The sequence below is a fragment of the Elgaria multicarinata genome, chromosome 1 (genome assembly GCF_023053635.1).
Source record: "Elgaria multicarinata webbii isolate HBS135686 ecotype San Diego chromosome 1, rElgMul1.1.pri, whole genome shotgun sequence".
Lineage (NCBI taxonomy): Eukaryota > Metazoa > Chordata > Lepidosauria > Squamata > Anguidae > Elgaria > Elgaria multicarinata.
In genome coordinates, this window is record NC_086171.1 from 39,828,839 (window position 1) to 39,848,752 (window position 19,914).

At 47.6% G+C, this 19,914-nt stretch overlaps 1 protein-coding gene across 1 annotated transcript in view; it reads right to left on the minus strand.

Annotated features, from left to right (window-relative positions):
* Nucleotides 1-17,986, minus strand: part of LOC134413434 (sodium channel protein type 5 subunit alpha-like) — a 74,086-nt gene extending 56,100 nt beyond the window's left edge. Inside the window, exons 1-8 of the mRNA XM_063147609.1 lie at nucleotides 17,936-17,986; nucleotides 16,920-17,207; nucleotides 13,806-13,924; nucleotides 11,801-11,890; nucleotides 8,655-8,783; nucleotides 6,798-6,889; nucleotides 3,021-3,208; nucleotides 1,456-1,496 (exon numbers count right to left, since the gene is read on the minus strand). Coding sequence (XP_063003679.1) covers nucleotides 1,456-1,496; nucleotides 3,021-3,208; nucleotides 6,798-6,889; nucleotides 8,655-8,783; nucleotides 11,801-11,890; nucleotides 13,806-13,924; nucleotides 16,920-17,207; nucleotides 17,936-17,986 — 998 coding nt within the window. The remainder of the gene's footprint in view (nucleotides 1-1,455; nucleotides 1,497-3,020; nucleotides 3,209-6,797; nucleotides 6,890-8,654; nucleotides 8,784-11,800; nucleotides 11,891-13,805; nucleotides 13,925-16,919; nucleotides 17,208-17,935) is intronic.
* Nucleotides 17,987-19,914: the final 1,928 nt, after the last annotated feature.

Genomic DNA, 19,914 nt, shown 5'->3' on the forward strand with positions numbered 1-19,914 from the left:
CCCACTGGATGACTTTGGGCTGGTCACAGACTCTCAGCCCAACCCACCTCACAGGGTTGTTGGGTGGATAAAATGGAGAGGAGGAGGATTATGTACTCCACCTTGGGTTCTTTGGGGGGAAATGGTGGGATAATAGAAATGCAATTAATAAATTTAAAAAAAATTGACTGGCCACTGTACTGCGCTTCCAGGTGGCTTTGTAGATGCAATGAATGGAAGCTTTTATAGCTGCTGGGAAATTTTGTTTTTAGATATGAAGAGGACAAATCTCTCCTGGTGGCTGGTGGCTCCGATGTCAGTGGGGCTGTAAATCCATCTGGGTTTCAGTCAGAACCAGTCAGAACTCCAAAGGTGCTATCGAAGGTGCTGAACCCTGTGCTGACCCCTATCCTCAAAAGTTGTTTCAGCATCTACTCTGGGGGGAAGAGGAGACGTCCCTCGGTTACCTTGATTATGGTGAGTGCATCTGGGAAGGCAGACTAGTTCCCAGATCTCAGGAGCTGAGGGCATTGGCTGCTTCCCCTCGGTGACAGGAAGAGCAAGAAGGCAAGAGCCGTCATTGTGGCCCCCGCCGAAGGCCTGCTGCCAATGAAGCACAGGGGTAAAGCCTCACACTGCTGCCGAGTTCAACACTTTGCACTGGACCTGCTGCTGCTGCTGCTGCAGTAGCTGTGATGGGAATCCAGGAAACCACAGGCAGGGTGAGACCAATGCCTGCCCGTCTCCCCTGTGAGTCCAGGCTCAGAGGAAGCCAAGAACGCCCTCCTCCCTCCCCTAAGGGTCTCTCAACGTTGTCAAAGGGAATTGGAGGTGGGGGTCTTTTAACCCCCAGCTGAGTCCCCTGTGGATTGGGAGAGAGGTGTTAGGGGCCAAAGTTCTTTTTATTGTGCATGGTTCTGTTTGTCTGCTGCCCGAAGGTGTTACTGGGTCCAAAGGGGGAAGAGGGAGATGTACGGTTCCCTTCCCTGCCAATCTAGGTATGGTTTAGGAGTCGGGGAGGTTCTTGTTCATTGGGCTAATGAAGGTCCATTCTCAGATGGAACTCTGTGTAGGAAGCCGGACCTGAGAGCAGACAGCAGTCAGGATCAATCAGGACCCCAAAGGAGCTCTCCAAGGTGCAAAGAGTCCTTTAGGGTTCCAACTGGTTCCGACTGAAACCCGGAGCGGATTCAGAGCCCACGCACATCGGAGCCGACAGCCTCCACTGCCAGACGGGAACCAGAACTAGGAGGGATTCTCCTCCAGGAGTCATTAGTGAGAAGGAGGAGGAGGGAAAGGATTCTGGATAATCCCCTCCAATAGAGAATAGCCACTATTAAAGGGGGGTAGATTGTCATCAGGACCACAGCAAAGAGGCCAAGGGTTCACTCGCCCACGATACGTTTCTGATCTTGAGCATTCCACCTGCCACAGCTGCTATTTCGCCTTCAAAAACTAAGAATGTTCCTTCCTTACTCATTTCCGCTGAATCCACACAGCACCGGAGAGCCATCATCCTTCATCTTGTAGATGTAGGACATTTCTGGGAACAAAAAGGATTGAAAGGGGTGGGTGGGGAGGAAGCCCGTTATTGAAAGTATCCTCCTCCAATGAGGCACAATGGTCACAACTATTGGCTATGAATTATGTAATGGGTAATACATTTATGTACCTAAAGATGGTTGTCCAGCTGCCTCTTGAAGGCCTCTAGTGTGAGAGAGCCCACCACCTCTCTAGGTAACTGATTCCATTGTCGTACTGCTCGAACAGTCAGAAAGTTTTTCCTGATGTCCAGCCGGAATCTGGCTTCCTGTAACTTGAGCCCGTTATTCCGTGTCCTGCACTCTGGGAGGATCAAGAAGAGATCCTGGCCCTCCTCTGTGTGACAACCTTTTAACCTCTACATGGCAGCTAGTTCCCCTCCGTCCTCTGATGAGGAAGACTTTGGGGGAGGCATGACAGTCCAGATTACTGCAATGAGTTATATGTGGAGCTGGCTTTGAAAACGGTCCGGAAACTTCAGCTGGTCCAAAATAAGGCAGCGAGATTGTTAATTGGGACTGGCCAACTTTACCATCTGCCAGTCCATTTCTGAGCCCAATCCAAAATGCTGGTATGAACATTCAAAGCCTAAATGGTTCGGGGCCAGGTTACCTGAAGGGTCGCCTCCTACCTTAGATAACTGCTGGTTCCTAAATCCGTCCTCCGATTTTCTTTTCCAGGACCCTCTGCTAAAGGAAGTGAGGTGCATGGCTACTAAGTACAGGGGCTTTTCTGTTGTGGCACCCCAATTGTAGAATAAGTTTCCCAGAGAGGCTCACCTGGTGCTTGTATTATGCTCTTTTCAGCATCAGTTGAGGACCATATTTTCAGAGGCATTTAAATTTTTGAGTTTCGGTGGTTTTAAATCTCTTACTTATTTTAAATCTCTGCATTGCTGCTAGGTTGCTAGGTGTTTGTGTGTGTGTGTATTGATCATTATTTATTTATTATTGCATTTCAATTCCACCCCATAGCCGAAGCTCTCTGGGCAGTTGACAAAAATTCAAACCTCAAGATACAGCATGAAACAATACAAAAACATAAAAGGTTAAAATTACACTATAAAAGTACAAACCAAAATAAAACCTAGCAGCAATGCAGAGATTTAAAGTACAGGTTTAAAACAGCAGAGCTAAAAGACTAGAAACAAAAATGCTAAAACGCATCGTAGGCGCCAAGCGAACCTCACCAGGGAGCTCATTCCACAGCCGGGGTGCCACAGCAGAAAAGGCCCTCTTCCCTGGTAGTTATACCACAGTTGTAAACATTTATATTGTATCTGATGCTGTATTTTATTGTTTTAATTGTTGTGATGTGCCCAGAGAGCTTCAGCTATTGGGCAGTTTAGAAATGTAATAAATAACAAATAAATAGGATGAACATCTTATTATATGAATACAATTCCAACCTGGTTTTCAGTTTAGTCTTGCTTATCAAGGAGTTGTATACAACTTACTTGAAGTGGAGGTTGGAGAGAATTTACCTGGATCCTTTGTCACACACTGCTGTCCTCTGTTGCTGATGTTCACATGAAGGTAATCCTTGAGGACACATTTATTTTTTAAGTTGCCCATGAAAAGCTGGAGGCCGACCAAGGCGAAAACAGCCAAGGAGAAAACGGTCAGCAGCATCACGTTGGCAAGTTTCTTCACTGACTGGAGGAGGGAGGCTATAATGACTTTTAGACCTGTGGAAAAAAGAAAAGGCAGCGTTATTGTGTAGGGGCGGGAAAGCTCACCTGAGTCTGGCTCGCTGGCTGCTTGCCCCGTCGCCCACGCCGTCCGCCTCCGTTCACTGGGCAACGTGAGTTTCTTTTGAGGCTTGGCTTAACCCAGTGAGCGCCTGTCAGCCATCCGCCCTCGCTGCCCAAATTGTGCATTTCCTCTGCTACATCAATGGCGGCCACCGTTGACACAGCATTGACACAGCGGGCGGCTGCCAAGCAGCCATAGGGGCCTTGTGAGCACTCAAGCATGGGGCTGTGCTCATGCCAAATGCGCCCGACTGGATCCCAGTGGCCGGACTCAGGGGAGTCTGTCGGATTCCCAGACTCAGTTGAGTGTCGCGACATCCCTTTTATAGGGAGACAGATACTGGGGAACAAAAACCGCGACCCACTTTGATTATACTTCTTAGCTACTGTACTTAGGGAAATGATCTGCATTTTTGGGGAAAGCCACTCCAAAATCCACCTATTGTAATGTGCTCAGGGGCAGGGGTGGGGCGAGTCAGGCACCCTCGGGCTGCAGCTAGCGTATAACTAGCTATAGTAATCCATGGTCTCATCACCTCTCGTTTGGATTACTGCAATGCGTTATACGTGGGGCTGCCTTTGAAAACGGTCCGGAAACTTCAACTGGTACAAACTGGTTCAGCTCGATCCAAAGGGAGAGGCGGGTAAGAAATAAATTTATTATTATTATTATTATTATTATTATTATTATTATTATTATTATTATTACAAAATAGCCTATTTACTAACAGGGACTGGCCAGCGAGACCACATCGCTCCAGTCCTTTTACAACTTCATTGGCTGCCAGTCCAGGTCCAGGCCCGATTCAAAGTGCTGGTACTAACATTCAAAGCCCGAAACGGCTTGGGGCCAGGTTATTTGAAGGAACGCCTCCTCCCAAATGTACCTACCTGGACCTTAAGATCATCTACAGGGGTCCTTCTCCGTGTGCCCCTGCCAAAGGAAGTGAGGCAGGTGGCTACCAGGAGGAGGGCCTTCTCTGCTGTGGCACCGTGGCTGTGGAACGAGCTCCCCAGAGAGGTTTGGCTGGCGCCTACACTGTATTCCTTCCGTCTCCAGCTGAAGACCTTTTTATTTTCTCGGTATTTTAACACTTAATTTAACTTAAATTTAAACTTGCTGTTTTAATTCCACATTTTAATCTATATCAATTTCTGCTGTGCAGTTTTATCCTGAGTGTGCTTTTTATATTGTATTTTGTATGTGTGTTTTTAGACTGTAGGTTGTTTTATTGTGCTTTTCATGGTTTTAATTTTTGTGAACCGCCCAGAGAGCTTCAGCTATTGGGTGGTATAAAAATGTAATAAATAAATAAATAACATTTCTAAATTATTATTTTGTTGTGAAAGCTCAGAGGGTGGCAACAAGAGAGAGGGCCTTCTCTGTGGTGGCCCCCCAACTGTGGAACAATCTCCCTGACAAGGCCCGCCTGGCGCCGACATTGTCATTTTTTTGGCACCAGGTCAAGACTTTTCTGTTGTCCTTTAGCAATATGTAATGAGCCTGGGTCTGTTTTCTGGCTCATCATTTGTAAAGTTGTTATAGCGGTTTTAAATGTATGTGCACTTCACATGTTTTTGTGGTTTTAAATTTTTGTATATTGTTTTTAAGAGTTTTTAACTTATGTGAACCGCCCAGAGAGCTTCTGCTAGGGGGCGGTATACAAATGCAATAAACTATATAAATAAATAAATTTCAACAAAGCAAAAAAAGAGGAAAAGGGGGGAACTAGATACATAAATTTGAATATATCCATTTCAATGCATGCATATGAAATGTATGTATGAAAACAGGATTTTCTAAGAATTATAAAAAATTCAACAAAAATAGACCAAATATTCAAATAAGCATCCATTGGTAGGCGGCATCTATACACACACACACCCATTCAAATCTTGCAAGTGTGGCAAGGTCTTCCCCAAACTGGTGTGCTCCAGATGTGCTAGACTGCAACTCCCAGCATTCCAGATCCAGAACCAAGCTGGGGAGGACTTCCTGATATTCTTTGGAATCTACATACTTTGTTACAGACCACTCAGCAGATGGGGTGTGTTTTTTTAAGCTCATAAGTATAGCTCCCTAATAAATAATAATAATAATAATAATAATAATAATAATAATAATAATAATAATAATAATAATATAAATGTAGCTCCCTGGTCATGGCTGCCAAGGTTAGGGATATCAGAGAAATCCATTGCGTGTGTGTGTGTGTGTATGGAGTTCGACAATTTCCCCTAGGCTTGCCCCCCCCCCACACACTTCATTTTGGTTCCCACCGTGGCGCCCAACTCGATCTACACCGAGTGGAGTCAGTTTGTGGATTTTCCAGGAATTTTGCACATTTTTAGTGGGGGGGGGGGAGTTCTGCAATTTGCACAAATTTCTGAGCAATTTGTGCAAATTATGGCCAAATTTGCACAAATTACGCACATGATGGCCAAATTTGCATATTTTGCACAAATTCGTCCATAATATGCACTACTTGTGGAACCTTCCCTACTCCCCCCCCAAAAAAAAAGCACCCCAAAAAAGTTCTGGGAGCTCAGGGAACAACCTGCAATGAATTCCACTGAGCCAAAAAATAAGAACAGGATTTCCCAGCGAGAGATACCCAAGATTTAACTTGTCTCACAGTTGATGGTTCCCAGACGTCCCAGAATGACAGAGACTTCAGCAGATCCAGATAACCTTGGTTTGCTTCATTCAAAAGCAACCTTCTCCAGAAACTGAGGCCTTAGCTAGACCTACTGGTTAGATCACAACGTTGGAGGGAAGACCTTGCATTGTATTTATCGCGAGATCCCTCCTCTGTTTACATGCGACGCGAGACGACCTCAGAAAGAGGCGTCGCACCCGCCATTTTTTAAAAAAAACTTAAAGGGCCAGCAGCGAACGAACGCTCATGCACAAATGGTAAGTATTTTTTTAATTAAAATCACTTTCCCTGCTCCCCCCACCCTACCCCCGATGGGCGCAGTGCTCCTGAGGAGCGTTGCACGAGGAATCGCGCAGAGCCGGGTCAACCTGCAGCACCTGGGCTCAGCCCGGGACTGTGGAAAAACCGGGACCAAAGTGGAGGGCGAGATCCCAGAGAAAGGGAGGGATCATCCCTCTCTGATCCCAGGATCCCCTGTGCATCATGTGGAGGCACAGGGACGATCCCGGGGATCACCCCGGGATAAAGCCCTGTCTATCTATGGCCTGAGAATGACATACGTTTGATATCCTTAGAATCACAGCTGTTGCATCTTTGTGGTGGCTGCACATTCATTCCCCCAGCAGAATTTTGTGTATAGCAGGGTGAGGAACCACTTCCAGCTCTTAGGGTCCACGTTCCAGTGATGGGCAAGGCCAAACACAAAGGATGCAGGTCCAAAGGTAAAAGGGGTGTGGCCAAAAACACCCGCATAGTGCCAGGAACTTAGAGATTCTTCCCAAGCGTGAAATAAGGCATGCACGTGACTGGCCAGTCATGGAAGTTCGCAGGCAAATCATTAAGTAGGAAAAACAGCTTCTCACCTGGGATTACAGAAACAGCTTTTAAAGTTCTCAGAACCCTGAAAATTCGGAGAGCTGAAATTCTGGCAAACTCACCAAAATGGGCTATATAGCTGAAATGGCAAAAAAATATTGCACATTAACCCACAGTTCAACAAGCAACCCACACTCAAAGACTGAGGGCATAGCTAGACAGTGTGATATCCCAGGGATCGTCCCAGGATCGTCCCTGTGCGTCCACAAGATGCACAGTTCTTCTAGGGAGCAGGGAGGGATGATCTCTCACTTGGCCCAGGATATTGCCCTACAGCAGCCTTCCTCAACCTGGGGCGCTCCAGATGTGTTGGACTGCATCTCCCAGAATGCCCCAGCCAGCAGAGCTGGCTGGGGCATTCCAGGAGTTGTAGTCCAACACATCTGGAGCGCCCCAGGTTGAGGAAGGCTGCCCTACAGTTTAATTACAATTTTTCTGCGGTCTCGGGATGACCCCAAGACCGTGGAATGTGTAGCCTGCCGTCCCGTTTTTGTCCCGACTCGTCGCAAGTAACCGCAAGGACCCGGGACCTGGGCATGGGGCACAGAGCTCCTCAGGAGCTCTGTGCCCATCATGAGTGGGGTGGAGGAGCAGGAGGGTTGGGTTTTTTTTAAAAAAAACCTCACATTTTGCACAGGATCGCCCCTGCGCTCTTTTCCGACTGAAAAAACAAAACAAAATGGCGTCTGTGACGTCCTCTTCCTCCCGGGAAATTGCGCGCCATGTGTAGACAAGGGGGATGATCTCGTGATCATAAAATCGCGAGGTCATACCCCTCACCCCCCTCGTCTAGCCATGCCCTGAGTGTAGGTTCACGTGTTGTGTGAACCCAGTCTTTGAGTACTAGAAAAGCCTCAAAGTCATATAGGTGTATACCCCCCAAAGGCATAATAATTGCTATATTTAATTAATTAATTATTTAATTACATTTCTGATCTGGCCAATAACTAATCATAGAATCATAGAATCATAGAAAAGCAGAGTTGGAAGGGACCTACAATGCAGGAATCCACCCTAAAGCATCCCTGACAGATGGTTGTCCAGCTGCCTCTTGAAGGCCTCTAGTGTGGGAGAGCCCACAACCTCCCTAGGTAACTGGTTCCATTGTCGTACTGCTCTAACAGTCAGGAAGTTTTTCCTGATGTCCAGCTGGAATCTGGCTTCCTGTAACTTGAGCTCGTTATTCCGTGTCCTGCACTCTGGGAGGATTGAGAAGAGATCCTGGCCCTCCTCTGTGTGACAACCTTTCAAGTCTTTGAAGAGTGCTATCATGTCTCCCCTCCATCTTCTCTTCTCCAGGCTAAACATGCCCAGTTCTTTCAGTCTCTCTTCATAGGGCTTTGTTTCCAAACCCCTGATCATCCTGGTTGCCCTCCTCTGAACACGCTCCAGCTTGTCTGCATCCTTCTTGAATTGTGGAGCCCAGAACTGGACGCAATACTCTAGATGAGGCCTAACCAGGGCCGAATAGAGAGGAACCAGCACCTCACGTGATTTGGAAGCTATACTTCTATTAATGCAGGCCAAAATAGCATTTGCCTTTCTTGCAGCCCTATCGCACTGTTGGCTCATATTCAGCTTGCGATCTACAACAATTCCAAGATCCTTCTCGTTTGTAGTATTGCTGAGCCAAGTATCCCCCATCTAATGTTCTCCTTAATAGCAGCAAGAACTCTAGCAGATATTAAACAAGCCAACTTACATCTTTCAAGAGAGCTGGGCCACTGCATGTTAAAATGTTTCCTAAGCGAGGCGCTCACATGAAAAGCACACAGAAGAACAGGAGCCTGATTTTCCACCTCTATTGAGATCATGGCTGGTAAAGAAGGCATGCTGACACTTACGTCACAGTTAAAACAATGAAATCCAAGAAATTCCAGGGATCCCGCAGATAGGTGAATTCATTCAAAATAAATCCTCTAGCCACCACTTTTATCACAAATTCAGCAGTATAAACGGACGTGAAAGCAATCCTGAAAGGCAAAGCAAAATCATTAGGAGTGTAGAGTAAAGAGAGAGAACTGAGCTCACCTTCTGCATGTTGCACTGTCTGCCAAATGAAGTCTAAGGGGAAAGAGAGGCTGTATGATAGCATTACAGGGAAAGGTGGTTACATGTCATTATATGATTACATTTTTATTTTCAGCTCTGAGCCAACTGCTATGCCAGGCGTGAAGGTTTGAGGCCTGCTGAAGCTAAGTAATAAAGTTTTAGGGGTGAAGGGAATAAAAGAGAGACAGAGACAGAGAAAAACCAGACCATAAGGAAAGAGCAGAAAGACACAGCTTAAAGAAGTCTAGGTGCAGTTTAAGGTAAAAGAACTTGCGTTTTGGCAACTTTTATTTTCTTTTAATGCATTTGTATCACTGAGCTCTATTGACTAAATATCTTTAATTGTAAGTTGCTTGTTTTACTTTACTAGTAAACTGTTTGTTAAGCCACAAGTGTCTAGAATGTCATTCATCCCACGAAACCCGATGTTACTGGGAAAGGGAAAGTAAAAATAAGGAAATTGGAACTCTTAACGAGGCAGAGATCCTTAAGGAGTTGCTCAGGGGATCCAGAGCACAGAAGGAGCCCTGACACCAGACCTGTGGAAATTTGTGATCCAGCAAACTGGACACAGTCTACCAGCTATGCACTATGGCCGGCAAAGTGCACATGCCTTTTGCCATTCTGGGCAGGATGGCATAAAACAGGAGTTTTGCAGAGCCCCACATGAGCTGACCAGCCACACTTGATTTGGCCGATTGAGACAAAGGATTGCTGCCATGGATTTATAATCTGGTTCTTTTGGCTATATGCATGTCTACTTGGAAGCAAGCCCCACTGATTTCAGTGGTCTCTAATTTATAACATGTCTGTTTATAACTCTTGTGTGGCGCAGAGCGGTAAGCGGCAGTTACTACAACCAAAACTCTCCCCACGGCCTGAGTTCGATCTCAGCAGAAGCTGGTTCTCAGGCAGCCGGCTCAGGTCGACTCAGCCTTCCATCCTTCCAAGGTCGGTAAAATGAGTACCCATCTAGCTGGGGGAAAGGTAACCACGACTGGGGAAGGCAATGGCAAACCACCCCGCTACAAAGTCTGCCAAGAAAACGTCAGCGAAAGCTGGCGTCCCTCTAGGAGTCAGTAATGACTCTAGTGCTTGCACGAGAGGTTCCTTTCCTTTCTTCCTGTTTATAATTAGGGAAGCTATACAACAACGATGGGCAACGTGCTTCCTCTGAACCCCAGTGTGGCCCTGGGTACTTTTCTGAGCTGCCCTCTCCCTCCCTCTTTTTCTTTTTAATTAACCATTCCTCTTACCGGCAGCTGGGATCGCTTCAAAGCAAAGTGAGGGCATCCAGCCACTGCCACCATCATTTCCCATGAAAGCCGCTGGGCCACACATGGTGCTCAGAGATATTGAGCTTTTCTACATGAGGCTGTTAATCCCCTGTATGTGTTTTTGGTTTCTTTGCAGAATCAAGATCCAAGTGCTACACCCAGAGCATTTCCTTCCTTGCTCTTCCACTGCATAACCTCTAGGTGACACTGTGGTATAGCAGAATATTGCAAATCCACACATGAGAAAGGTGTTTTCTTTCGCTTTTACAAATAAACACATTTCCCCTGATGATATAAAAATACTCGCCAAAAGTGCTCTTTAGACCCAGACATGAAACTGGAGGGTCACAATATCATTTAAACACCCATGAGTAGGGAATGATGAGTGCATGTTAAATGCCTCGTGTAGAAAAGCTCATTCTCAGGAAGTGAAGATGGCGGGCAGCTGCAGGCCAACGCTTTTCTCTGGATTGCACCCAGCTATCAAGAAAAAGAAGGTCTTCCTGTGAAAGCGTAAGAGAAAAAGGTATAGTGGTAAATGAGTTGTTTGTCAAAGGGTAGGGGGAAGAATTTGCCTTCAGGTTCCTGCCGGTACTGAAAAGTGTCGATTCAAAGCAGTTGTTTATTGTGTTGGGGCTCAGACTCTGGCCTCTGCTTATACTGGCTCCTTTGGGCAGGTTACTTGTCCTTTGTGGTTAGCTGTGCCTCCCATGGCAGCCATTTTGTGTTGGTGCCCCCACACACACACTCAGATTGCCAAATGTGCCCAAAAAGGTTGCCCACCCCTGGTATACGGGGGTCTAATAAAGAACTCCCAAAGATGGAGGGAGGGGCTGTGGTAACTTATCGAACAGAAAAGAAAACCTGAAATATGAGGAAAGAAGTTATGGGATAATCTGACCGGCTTCCTTGGAATTTTAATTTAAGAATGTAGAATAGCTTGGGAAAGTGAGCATGTGGCTTTGAGGGGAGGGGACTCCCCCAATGCCCAGCTCCAATGGGGACCACTGCCATCACCTCTAATTCGATAATTCGATCACTTGCGTAGTAGTACAACAGGGCCTAGGGAGGCTTTTAAATATTTCCCCTCGAATTAAATACTTAAAATACAAGAATAAATGAATATGAATAACAGAGAGAGAGAGAGAGAGAGAGAGAGAGAGAGAGAGAGATGTTCTTTACATTTTTTAAATAAAGAAGCAGGAGATAGGATCTCAGATAGCATCTCTAATATCCTAGCTAGTTTGGCACTTAAGAATGCCGGCTGGTGACTCCGATGTCAGTGGGGCTGTGAATCCAATCTACTCTGGGTTTCAATCAGAGCCAATCAGAAGACTAAAGGAGCTATCCAAGATGCTGAACCTATTTTGGGGGGATTAAGCTCAGCACCTTGAGAGTTCCGGTTGGTTCTGACTGAAACCCAGAAGGGATTCACAGCCCCACTGCCTGCTGAGCCACCAGCTTCCACTGCTTCCGAACAACAGCCCGCCTGCCTCCAGTCGAGGAGTTCTGCAAACCGCTGCGCGGCCAGTCTCACATCCATGGAGTCAGTCCCCTGTCTTTTACTTCTGGTTGTTTAACCTTGCAATGCTGCTCAGTTCAATCCAGATCAATTTATGTTTGCTGGAGGGCAGTGCGCAGTAGTGTGCTGTGATACTTACTCGGTGGCGTTGGGATCCACGGGATACTCGCTTAAAGTCATAAACACACAGTTGAGAAGAACCACGCCGGTTATGAATGCAATGAACAAAGTAAAGAGTGAGTTAAGGAAATCACATTCTTTGGAGGAAAAGAAGAAGAAAAGCTTACCATTATGCCCAACATTAGGAGAAGAAGCAAAACAAATGTGCTTAGTGCTTCATCCCCATGCACTCTTAAAGGAAGCATTTCTGATCATTGTGCACTCTCCTATCTCTTCAGTAGCTTCTTCATTGTCCTGCATAACTATTGCAGAAAAGGGGGGCTAGAATGGAGTGACACTAGCAACTCCCCTATGAGGTAAGGTTACAATAGCTGGGATCGATTAGCTTGGAGAAAAAGCGAGTTATGCTAGAGGTGTGCAAAAGCATGCCTGGTGTGGAGAATGTGGACAGGAAGACATTTTTCTCCCTCTCTCGTCGTACTAGAACCCCATGGGGTCATCCCATGAAGTTGACGGGTGGGAAATTCAGGACAGATAAAAAGGACTTCTTCACACAGCGCATAGTTAAACTATGGAATTCTCTAGCACAAGTGGCCACCAATATGGATGGCTGAATGTGCAAATGCCCCTGTTCAGATGAAGCCACAGTGGTTAAGCATTTTGAGTCAAACATTATGGCTTAGAGCAGCCTTCCTCAACCTGGGGCGCTCCAGATGTGTTGGACTGCATATCCCAGAATGCCCCAGCCTGGCTGGGGCATTCTGGGAGTTGTAGTCCAACACATCTGGAGCGCCCCAGGTTGAGGAAGGCTGGCTTAGAGGGTCATGTGAACAATGACTTAGTGGAAAGTGTTAACCATTCCTAACCATGGTGGCTACATAACCACAGTTTAAACATGCTCACTAACCATTTGCTACAAAAGGGTTAGTGGCCTAACCATGGCTTAGCGTGTCATCTGAACAGGCCCAATATAAGGGAATAGGAAACATCCCTCCTCTATGCATTTAGCCTATACTGTATGCTTTGGAAGGTCTGAACAAGGTATCCAGTTATGGAATAAACCAAGACATTTATTAAGGATTGGTAGGAACTGTTTGGCATGTTTGTGAACCACCCAGGGAGCTTCGGCTATTGGGTGGTATAAAAATGCTAATAATAATAATAATAATAATAATAATAATAATAATAGAGAAAGGAACGCAGGTGTACAATGAAACTAAAAATACAATTTTACCCTTCTGGGCCACTCTTAAACGATTGTTTGGGTTGGGTGTCTTTTTTAATTATTATTTTTAAAGAGGCGGTATTGGTTTTCCTTTCAACACCACTACCTTTGCCCTAGCACCAATTGCAAGGCAAAGGATCTTGCCATATGGAGCTAGCAATACAAGCCAGCTTCTTCCCTTGAGCCCATATTATAGGTGGGCACATTATAGGAGAACGGCAGGATGTCAAATTTTGCTAAAGATCCGTCTATGTCAACTAATTTTCATTCCGCCGGTCGCGGCATCGGAATTGCAGCATGGGAATTACAGTCCAACACACCTGGGGAACACCAGGTTGGGGCAGGCTGACCTAAATAATAAACTCTACTCTTCTTAGTAACACCGTTGATTTGTTTTTCTTTTAAAATGCAACATTTGGACCAGAGAATCAGAGATCCTTCGATTCAATCTCCAGCCGCAAGGAAGGCTTCTTCATACACCCAGCCCAAATAATTCCAATTACCATGCCAAAGGTAGCTGCAGAACTCAGGGCTTTGAAATAAATCAAACATGCGAGTCCAGCCAAATGTTGCGGAATGGGGGCACGGGGAGTTAACCCCCACGGTCACTAGCTAGCCTAATGTAGAAGAAAATCCACTTCCATCTAGGAAAATGAAGAAAAACCTCTTTAGCTAATACCCTCTCTAGTTGTGGCAATCCCAGGAAATAGGACCGAATGCCTGTGTATTATCATAAAGACCCGTTTTTCATGAAATCCGAATAAAAAATGAGTAAGAGTGAAGGAAACCAGAAGGATATGAATGTATCAAAATTTTGATGGCTAGTCTTCTTAGTGGATGGAAAGGACTAAATAAAAATAAGGCTTTGGTGGCAGTAAATCGAAAGATTCTGTTCCTGGCTGATAGCACCATAAATGTCTGCAAAATACATAAGAACAGAAGAACATCAGAAGTGCCCTGCTGGATCAGACCAAAGGTCCATCTAGTCCTGCACACTGTTCACACAGTGGCCAAACAATTGTCGACCAGGGACCAACAAAACTATTGCCTACAGATATAAACCCCATGCAACCTCGTCAGGCCCGGTGCTGCCATAGAGGCAACTCAGGCGGCCGCCTAGAGCGCCAAGCAAACGAGGGTGCCGAACAGCGTACCCGGAAGCTGCTCTCCTAGAGTGGCTTCTGGGTGTGCTGTTCCAAAGCCAACGCCCCAGCCGCCGCCCAACCCCAGCGTCCTGGCTCCTTTGAAGCCAGGATGCTGGGGTTGGAGGTGGAGGCTTCAGTACGGCATGCCAGGAAGCCACTTCCAGGTGCGCCGCTTCAAAGCCTCTGCCCCGCCCCCCAACCCCAGCATCCTGGCTTCAAAGCCAGGAGCGGGAGGGAGCGGGCGGTGAGTGGGCGAGCAAGGGGGAAGCCGTAGCGGTGAGGGAGCGAGCGGGGGTGGCGGGCGAGCGATGGGAGGAGCCGGAGTGTGTAAGCGAGGGGGGAGCCAGAGCGGCGAGCGGGCGGGGGGCAGCGGGCGAGCGGGCGGGCGGGCGGGCGGGCGGGCGGGGGGAGCAGTGAGTGAGCGAGCGAGCGGGTGGGCAGGCGAGTGAGGGGGCGGTGAGTGAGCGAGCGGGGGGGGCGGCGGCTTCAGAACGCGCCTGCCTAGGGCGCAATATAGTCTGGCGCCGGCCCTGAACCTCGCAACCTGACTTGGGGAAATACCAAGTGGAGTCTTTTCCCACACTTTTCTCCTGCAGCATTTTCCCCAGTAGAAATCGCTGCACGCCCCGGAATGTGCCATTTGCTGCAGGGGAAATCGCAGGAAATCCTGGCAGAGGTTTTCCTTCAGGACGTAAATTCACCTCCTTCAGTAGGATCAGGAAACGCTATACACCCGGGGTTACCGGTGTGATGGGTCCTTATGGCAGCAATGAGAGGAACAGACTTGAGAGAGAGCCTATATTTTGCAGGATAGATCTATACCTTATGTCATACTGCTACAATCCCAGCATGGTGATGCTATATCCAATGGAGGCTAATGGCTCCGATGTCAGTGGGGCAGTGAATCCACTTCAGGTTTCAGTCAGAACTCTAAAGGAGCTCTCCAAAGGTCCTGACTGGTTCTGTCTGAAACCCGGAGCATATTCACTGCCCCACTGACGTCGGCCCCACCAGCCTCCACTGGCTATATCCCTCTTGCCCACTGATACCTCGTAGGGCACACAATGACATCTGTGGCCGTATTTTGGATATTATGGAATCAAAAGCAGGAAATGACGCTAGAAAAGTGGCATACGGAATGCCAAACGTACAGTGCACTTCAGTACTGATTTTAAAAAGCACTAGTATACAACTATCTCTGCAGTGGCCACCAGTGAGGGAGCAAGCAGCAGCCAGGCACCTCTCCACCGTGCCTGGGTCCAGCTCCAGCTGAAAGCCCCCTCCCTCCTGTTACCAACTATCTCTGGAGAGGCCACCAGTGAGGGAGGAAGCAGCAGCCAGGCACCTCTCCACCGTGCCTGGGTCCAGCTCCAGCTGAGAGCCCCCTCCCTCCTGCTGTCAACTGTAACTGCTGAACTTTACAACTAAGATTGTAGTGCCTGAATTTGCTTTCCTTTTCCCCCTCCTCCTCCTCCCTCCCAATCCCCTTTCCTTTTGTGTCATGTCTTTTAGATTGTAAGCCTGTGGGCAGGGACTGTCAAGAAATACTTTTGTAAGCCGCCGTGAGAGCCTTTTTTGGCTGAATGGCGGCATAAAAATCCTTAAATAAATAAATAAATAAATAAATAAACCAGCCCTGGGGGGAAGAGTATACAAGGGAGGTGTATACACAAAACCCGTCTTCCATTTTCAACCGAGCACATGACACAGCAGCAGAAGCAATGGAAGAATGTATTTCTGTAGTCTCCTGGTTCCCTTAGCCTTGATTTGGCAAAGCAAAAATAAGCAGCTCAGGCTCACTAATCACAGATAAAGAAGGGGGCAAGCAGGAATCTGATTTTTAGAATAATATGGACACATGGGTAAGGGGAACAGAGCCTTTCTGGCACTTGCTGCTTATGTCCCCCATGGCCATTTTATCTTCCAGCCAATCTCTTTTCCACCATCAGAACCCATCTGAAGGAAACGTGGTGTTACGAGAGAGAGAGGCTGCCCCCCCCAGTCTGAATTAACGCTTTCAGCCCTGTTCAGAAATACACCACACGAAGGCTGGGGTCTTTGTCATTTTTTTCTTCTGGCTTCCATGGGAAGATTCTGCAGCACTGTAAAGTTTGCTCTCAGGGAAAAGCTTTGGGCAGTATCCAACCATGTCATTCCGCCAACTCAAATCATGCTAGCGCAGCTCTGCCGGCTCTTTCCATGACACAGCTGGTTGCCCGCTATGCTCGCATTGTGCAACGGGCTGCAGAAGAATGACCCTCAACGTGTGGCAACACGTGTTGCACCAGAGTTATGTGCAACAGCTTGCCCGAGCACATTGCACCATGGCTTGTGCAACCAAGAATGACACGCGCAACGTGCTGCACAACGGTCATGTGCACGGGTTGCGCAGGCATAATGCACAACGGCTTGCACGGCCACACTTGTGCAAATGTAGCTTTGGTTGGATTCAGGCATAGTTCAGAACCCAACACCAGGACCCCATTCAGACAACACACTAATCCACAGTGGTTAAGCACTATGAGCTAAACAGCATGTTGTGAGCGCCATGAATTAGCATGTCGTGCAAACCATTCCTAGTCATGGTGGCTACCTAACCATGGTTCAAACATGCTCACTAACCATTTCCTGCAAAAGGGTTAGCGGACTAACCATGGCTTAGCGTCTTGTCTGAACAGGCCCAGTTTGTGTTCAGGGAATGACAGAGTTGGATGTTTCCCTTTATGTCAGAAATAACCTGATAATTTATGTATTTTGAAGAGTATAACCTCATGGTCCCTGTAATAGGGATCCACATCCTCCAGCGCTTCTGCAGTGAGCCAGGGGGGAATTTTTCCATAAATAAGAGGCAGCTTTTTAAAAACTTTCAGATCAAGCTGTGGCCGAATGCTTTCTTCTTCCTCCTGCTGACCAACGTTGCCCTCCTCCAAGGCCTTGACAGACTTTGCTTTTTTGGTGGCAATTCGCTTTCGAATTTCATCCAGGGATTCAGGCGTGAAACGGAGGAAATTATTCGCCATTGAAAAAGAAAAATTCGGCATCTTTGTGCACTGCTGCTGCAGATGGGAAACAAACATTATGATTACGACAGGAAGAAAACCGCTAGTAAAAATCACATAATCCAGATGATCTTGGGGAATACGCCAATACCGCAGCAGAAGCAAAGCGATGCAGAAAGCAAAGCGTCTTTAATGACTCCTACCAGAGTTCAGAGAGCAGTGGACATTATTTATTACAATATTTATATACCGCTTTTCAACAAAGAGATCTCAAAAAGTTGTCATAGTGCATACAGACGTAGATAAAAACCTAAGACATCGTAATTGGGCCACTTCAGAATTTTTTACTGGAAACTCCAGGCCCAAACAGATTTGCGAACTGTGAATGCCGCTTACACAGAACATCAGCAGCAGTGGGCAAAACTGTCTCTCGGGGAAGCGTGCCAGCCATCACTTTTCTTCTCCTTCTCAAGGAACCCTTGTTTCTAAGGAAACCTGGGATTCTCCACAACATCACGGACACACAGCGTGAAAAAGCAGACATGGAGCAATCTCCACAGTTCAAGCGTCAAATGAGATGTGGTGACAGGTTAGAATTCTGTGGTTGCCGCATTCACAGATAGATGCCTTGCTTATAAAAACAAAAGAAACATGTGGCTGAAAAAAGTCTGAAGACTGAAACCCCTTTGCCTCCCTGCAGTTCATTGCCCTCAGGCGGCCTTCCCCATCCTGGCACCCTCCAGATGCATTGGACTACAACTTCTGGAAGTTGTAGCCTGACTCACCTGTGTCCAATTCATCAGACGCTTGTACCGTTGCTGTGGCCGTCTGCCCATGCTCGTCTGCCCTCTTTTAAGGCTCAGCAGCCATCTGCTCTCGCTAGAGAAATTATGCATTTCCCTGCTGGATAGGTGGCAACCACAAAGGCCACATTTACGCAAGTGTAAAGGTGTGGACACTGTCGTGTTTCCCAAAACCTCCCGCCTTATTGGGAGACAATAAAGCTTTATTCAGGCAATAAACATCTCTTCCCACCTGAAGAGAGTCCAACCGCTAGGAACTTTCCTCTAGGCAAAACTATGCAAACTATGTGAGACAATTGTCCTTTCAAGAAGAATGGAAAGCCCTTTCCCAAGACGCGTTAACTTCAGAGAGACTGGTTCTGAAGAAGCCTTTGGCGAGAAGCTAGCCAGGCCAACTTTCTCTCACCTTCCTTTAGCTCTGCCTGTTTTAGTCTGTGGCCAGGGCCGGCGCTACCATTAGACCAACTAGGCAGCCACCTAGGGCACAGACCTCAGAGGGGCGCAGTACTGCCCTTTAAGGGTCACAGTTTTATACAAATTAGCTGTTTTAAGGAAAAACATTTAAAAAAAGGAAAATATAATAGTTCAGAAACTCTTCTTGAACCGCTGAATCAAAGTCGTCAATTTTGGGGGGTGGGATGCAAGTAGCTCGCCTTGCCTAGGGCGCAAAATAGTTTGGCACCGGCCCTGTCTGTGGCAGACTCTAGGATCGGCTAGCCTTCAAGTGCCCTCCCCCTCGGAACAATACTGATTCCCCACAGACTGTGTGTTGTTACCGTTTTCAGAGATAAGGTCTGGCGAAAGTTCATTCCCAGCTGGTGAAGAGCCCGTGAGAGTCACCTCCTCCACCCCTCGTGTAGGCTGGAATGTTTCTGGTGCCGTATCTTCTGTTTCAGAATCTGATTCTGATTGATTGCCTGAAACCCCTTCCCCCGGCCTAAGGGGAACAGGCCTAGTCATGACAGACGCTTTACCCCTGCTGTTTACGCTAGGGGTGTGCACGGACCCCCCACTCCGCTTCACTTTCAGATCCGCCATTTTCGGATCGGGCCGCTCCGCCCCGCCCCCACTCCGCCTATGCCCGCTCCGCTCGGAGCTCCGGATCCGGATCAGAGCTCCGTTTTCTCCCCCATAGGGGGGGTTACCGGGCCCTGCCGCCATCGCCGGCGGTGGCAGAGCCCGGTAAGGGGGAGGGGGGCCTTACCTGCCTCCGTCCATGGTCCTTCTCCGTCTTCAATTGAGCCCGTGGTTCCACCAGGAAGTCTCAATTGAAGACGCTGATGGACCGCAGACGGAGGCAGGTAAGGGAGAGGAGGGGGGGTTTACCAGGCCCTGCTGCTGTCGCTGCATGGGCGACAGCGACAGCGGCAGGGCCCAGTAAACCCCACTTACCTTTCTGGCGGAGCTCCGGATCGAGGCGAAGGATCCGCCTTCACCTCGATCCTCTTCGCCACGCTCCACCGGCCCCCCAATCCTCTTCGCCTCCGCCTTAAGGGCAGGCGAAGCCCCCCGCTCCGCTTCTAATTCGCCGGTCCGATTAGAAGCGGAGCACATCCCTAATTTACACAATGGGGGGAATGTGTAATTTCTGGAACCTCTATTGTGGCACGCAATGGAGGCTCCAGATGATGGTAGATGGCTGTTGGACATTCTAGGGGTCTCACGGGTGCTCTGAGCATGGGTCCACGAACCGGCTGCAGGAGCCCAACTGGGTCTGGGGGGTACGTACGTGCGGTACATCCCTTGGACTTGTTGGATCCTGGAATGGATCTGGTTTTACTTTATTCCATTGTTTTAGAAGTGCCTAGTGGCATGAAGAAATATGAAGAAGTGTGTTTTCTAAATGTCAAGGCCACAGCTGGACAATTATTGAATTATTAGCTTGAGATGATTTTTCAATTAGTCAATTAGTGGCTAGAATGACTGTACAGTTTTTGCCTGATATACGTGACTGTGTTTTG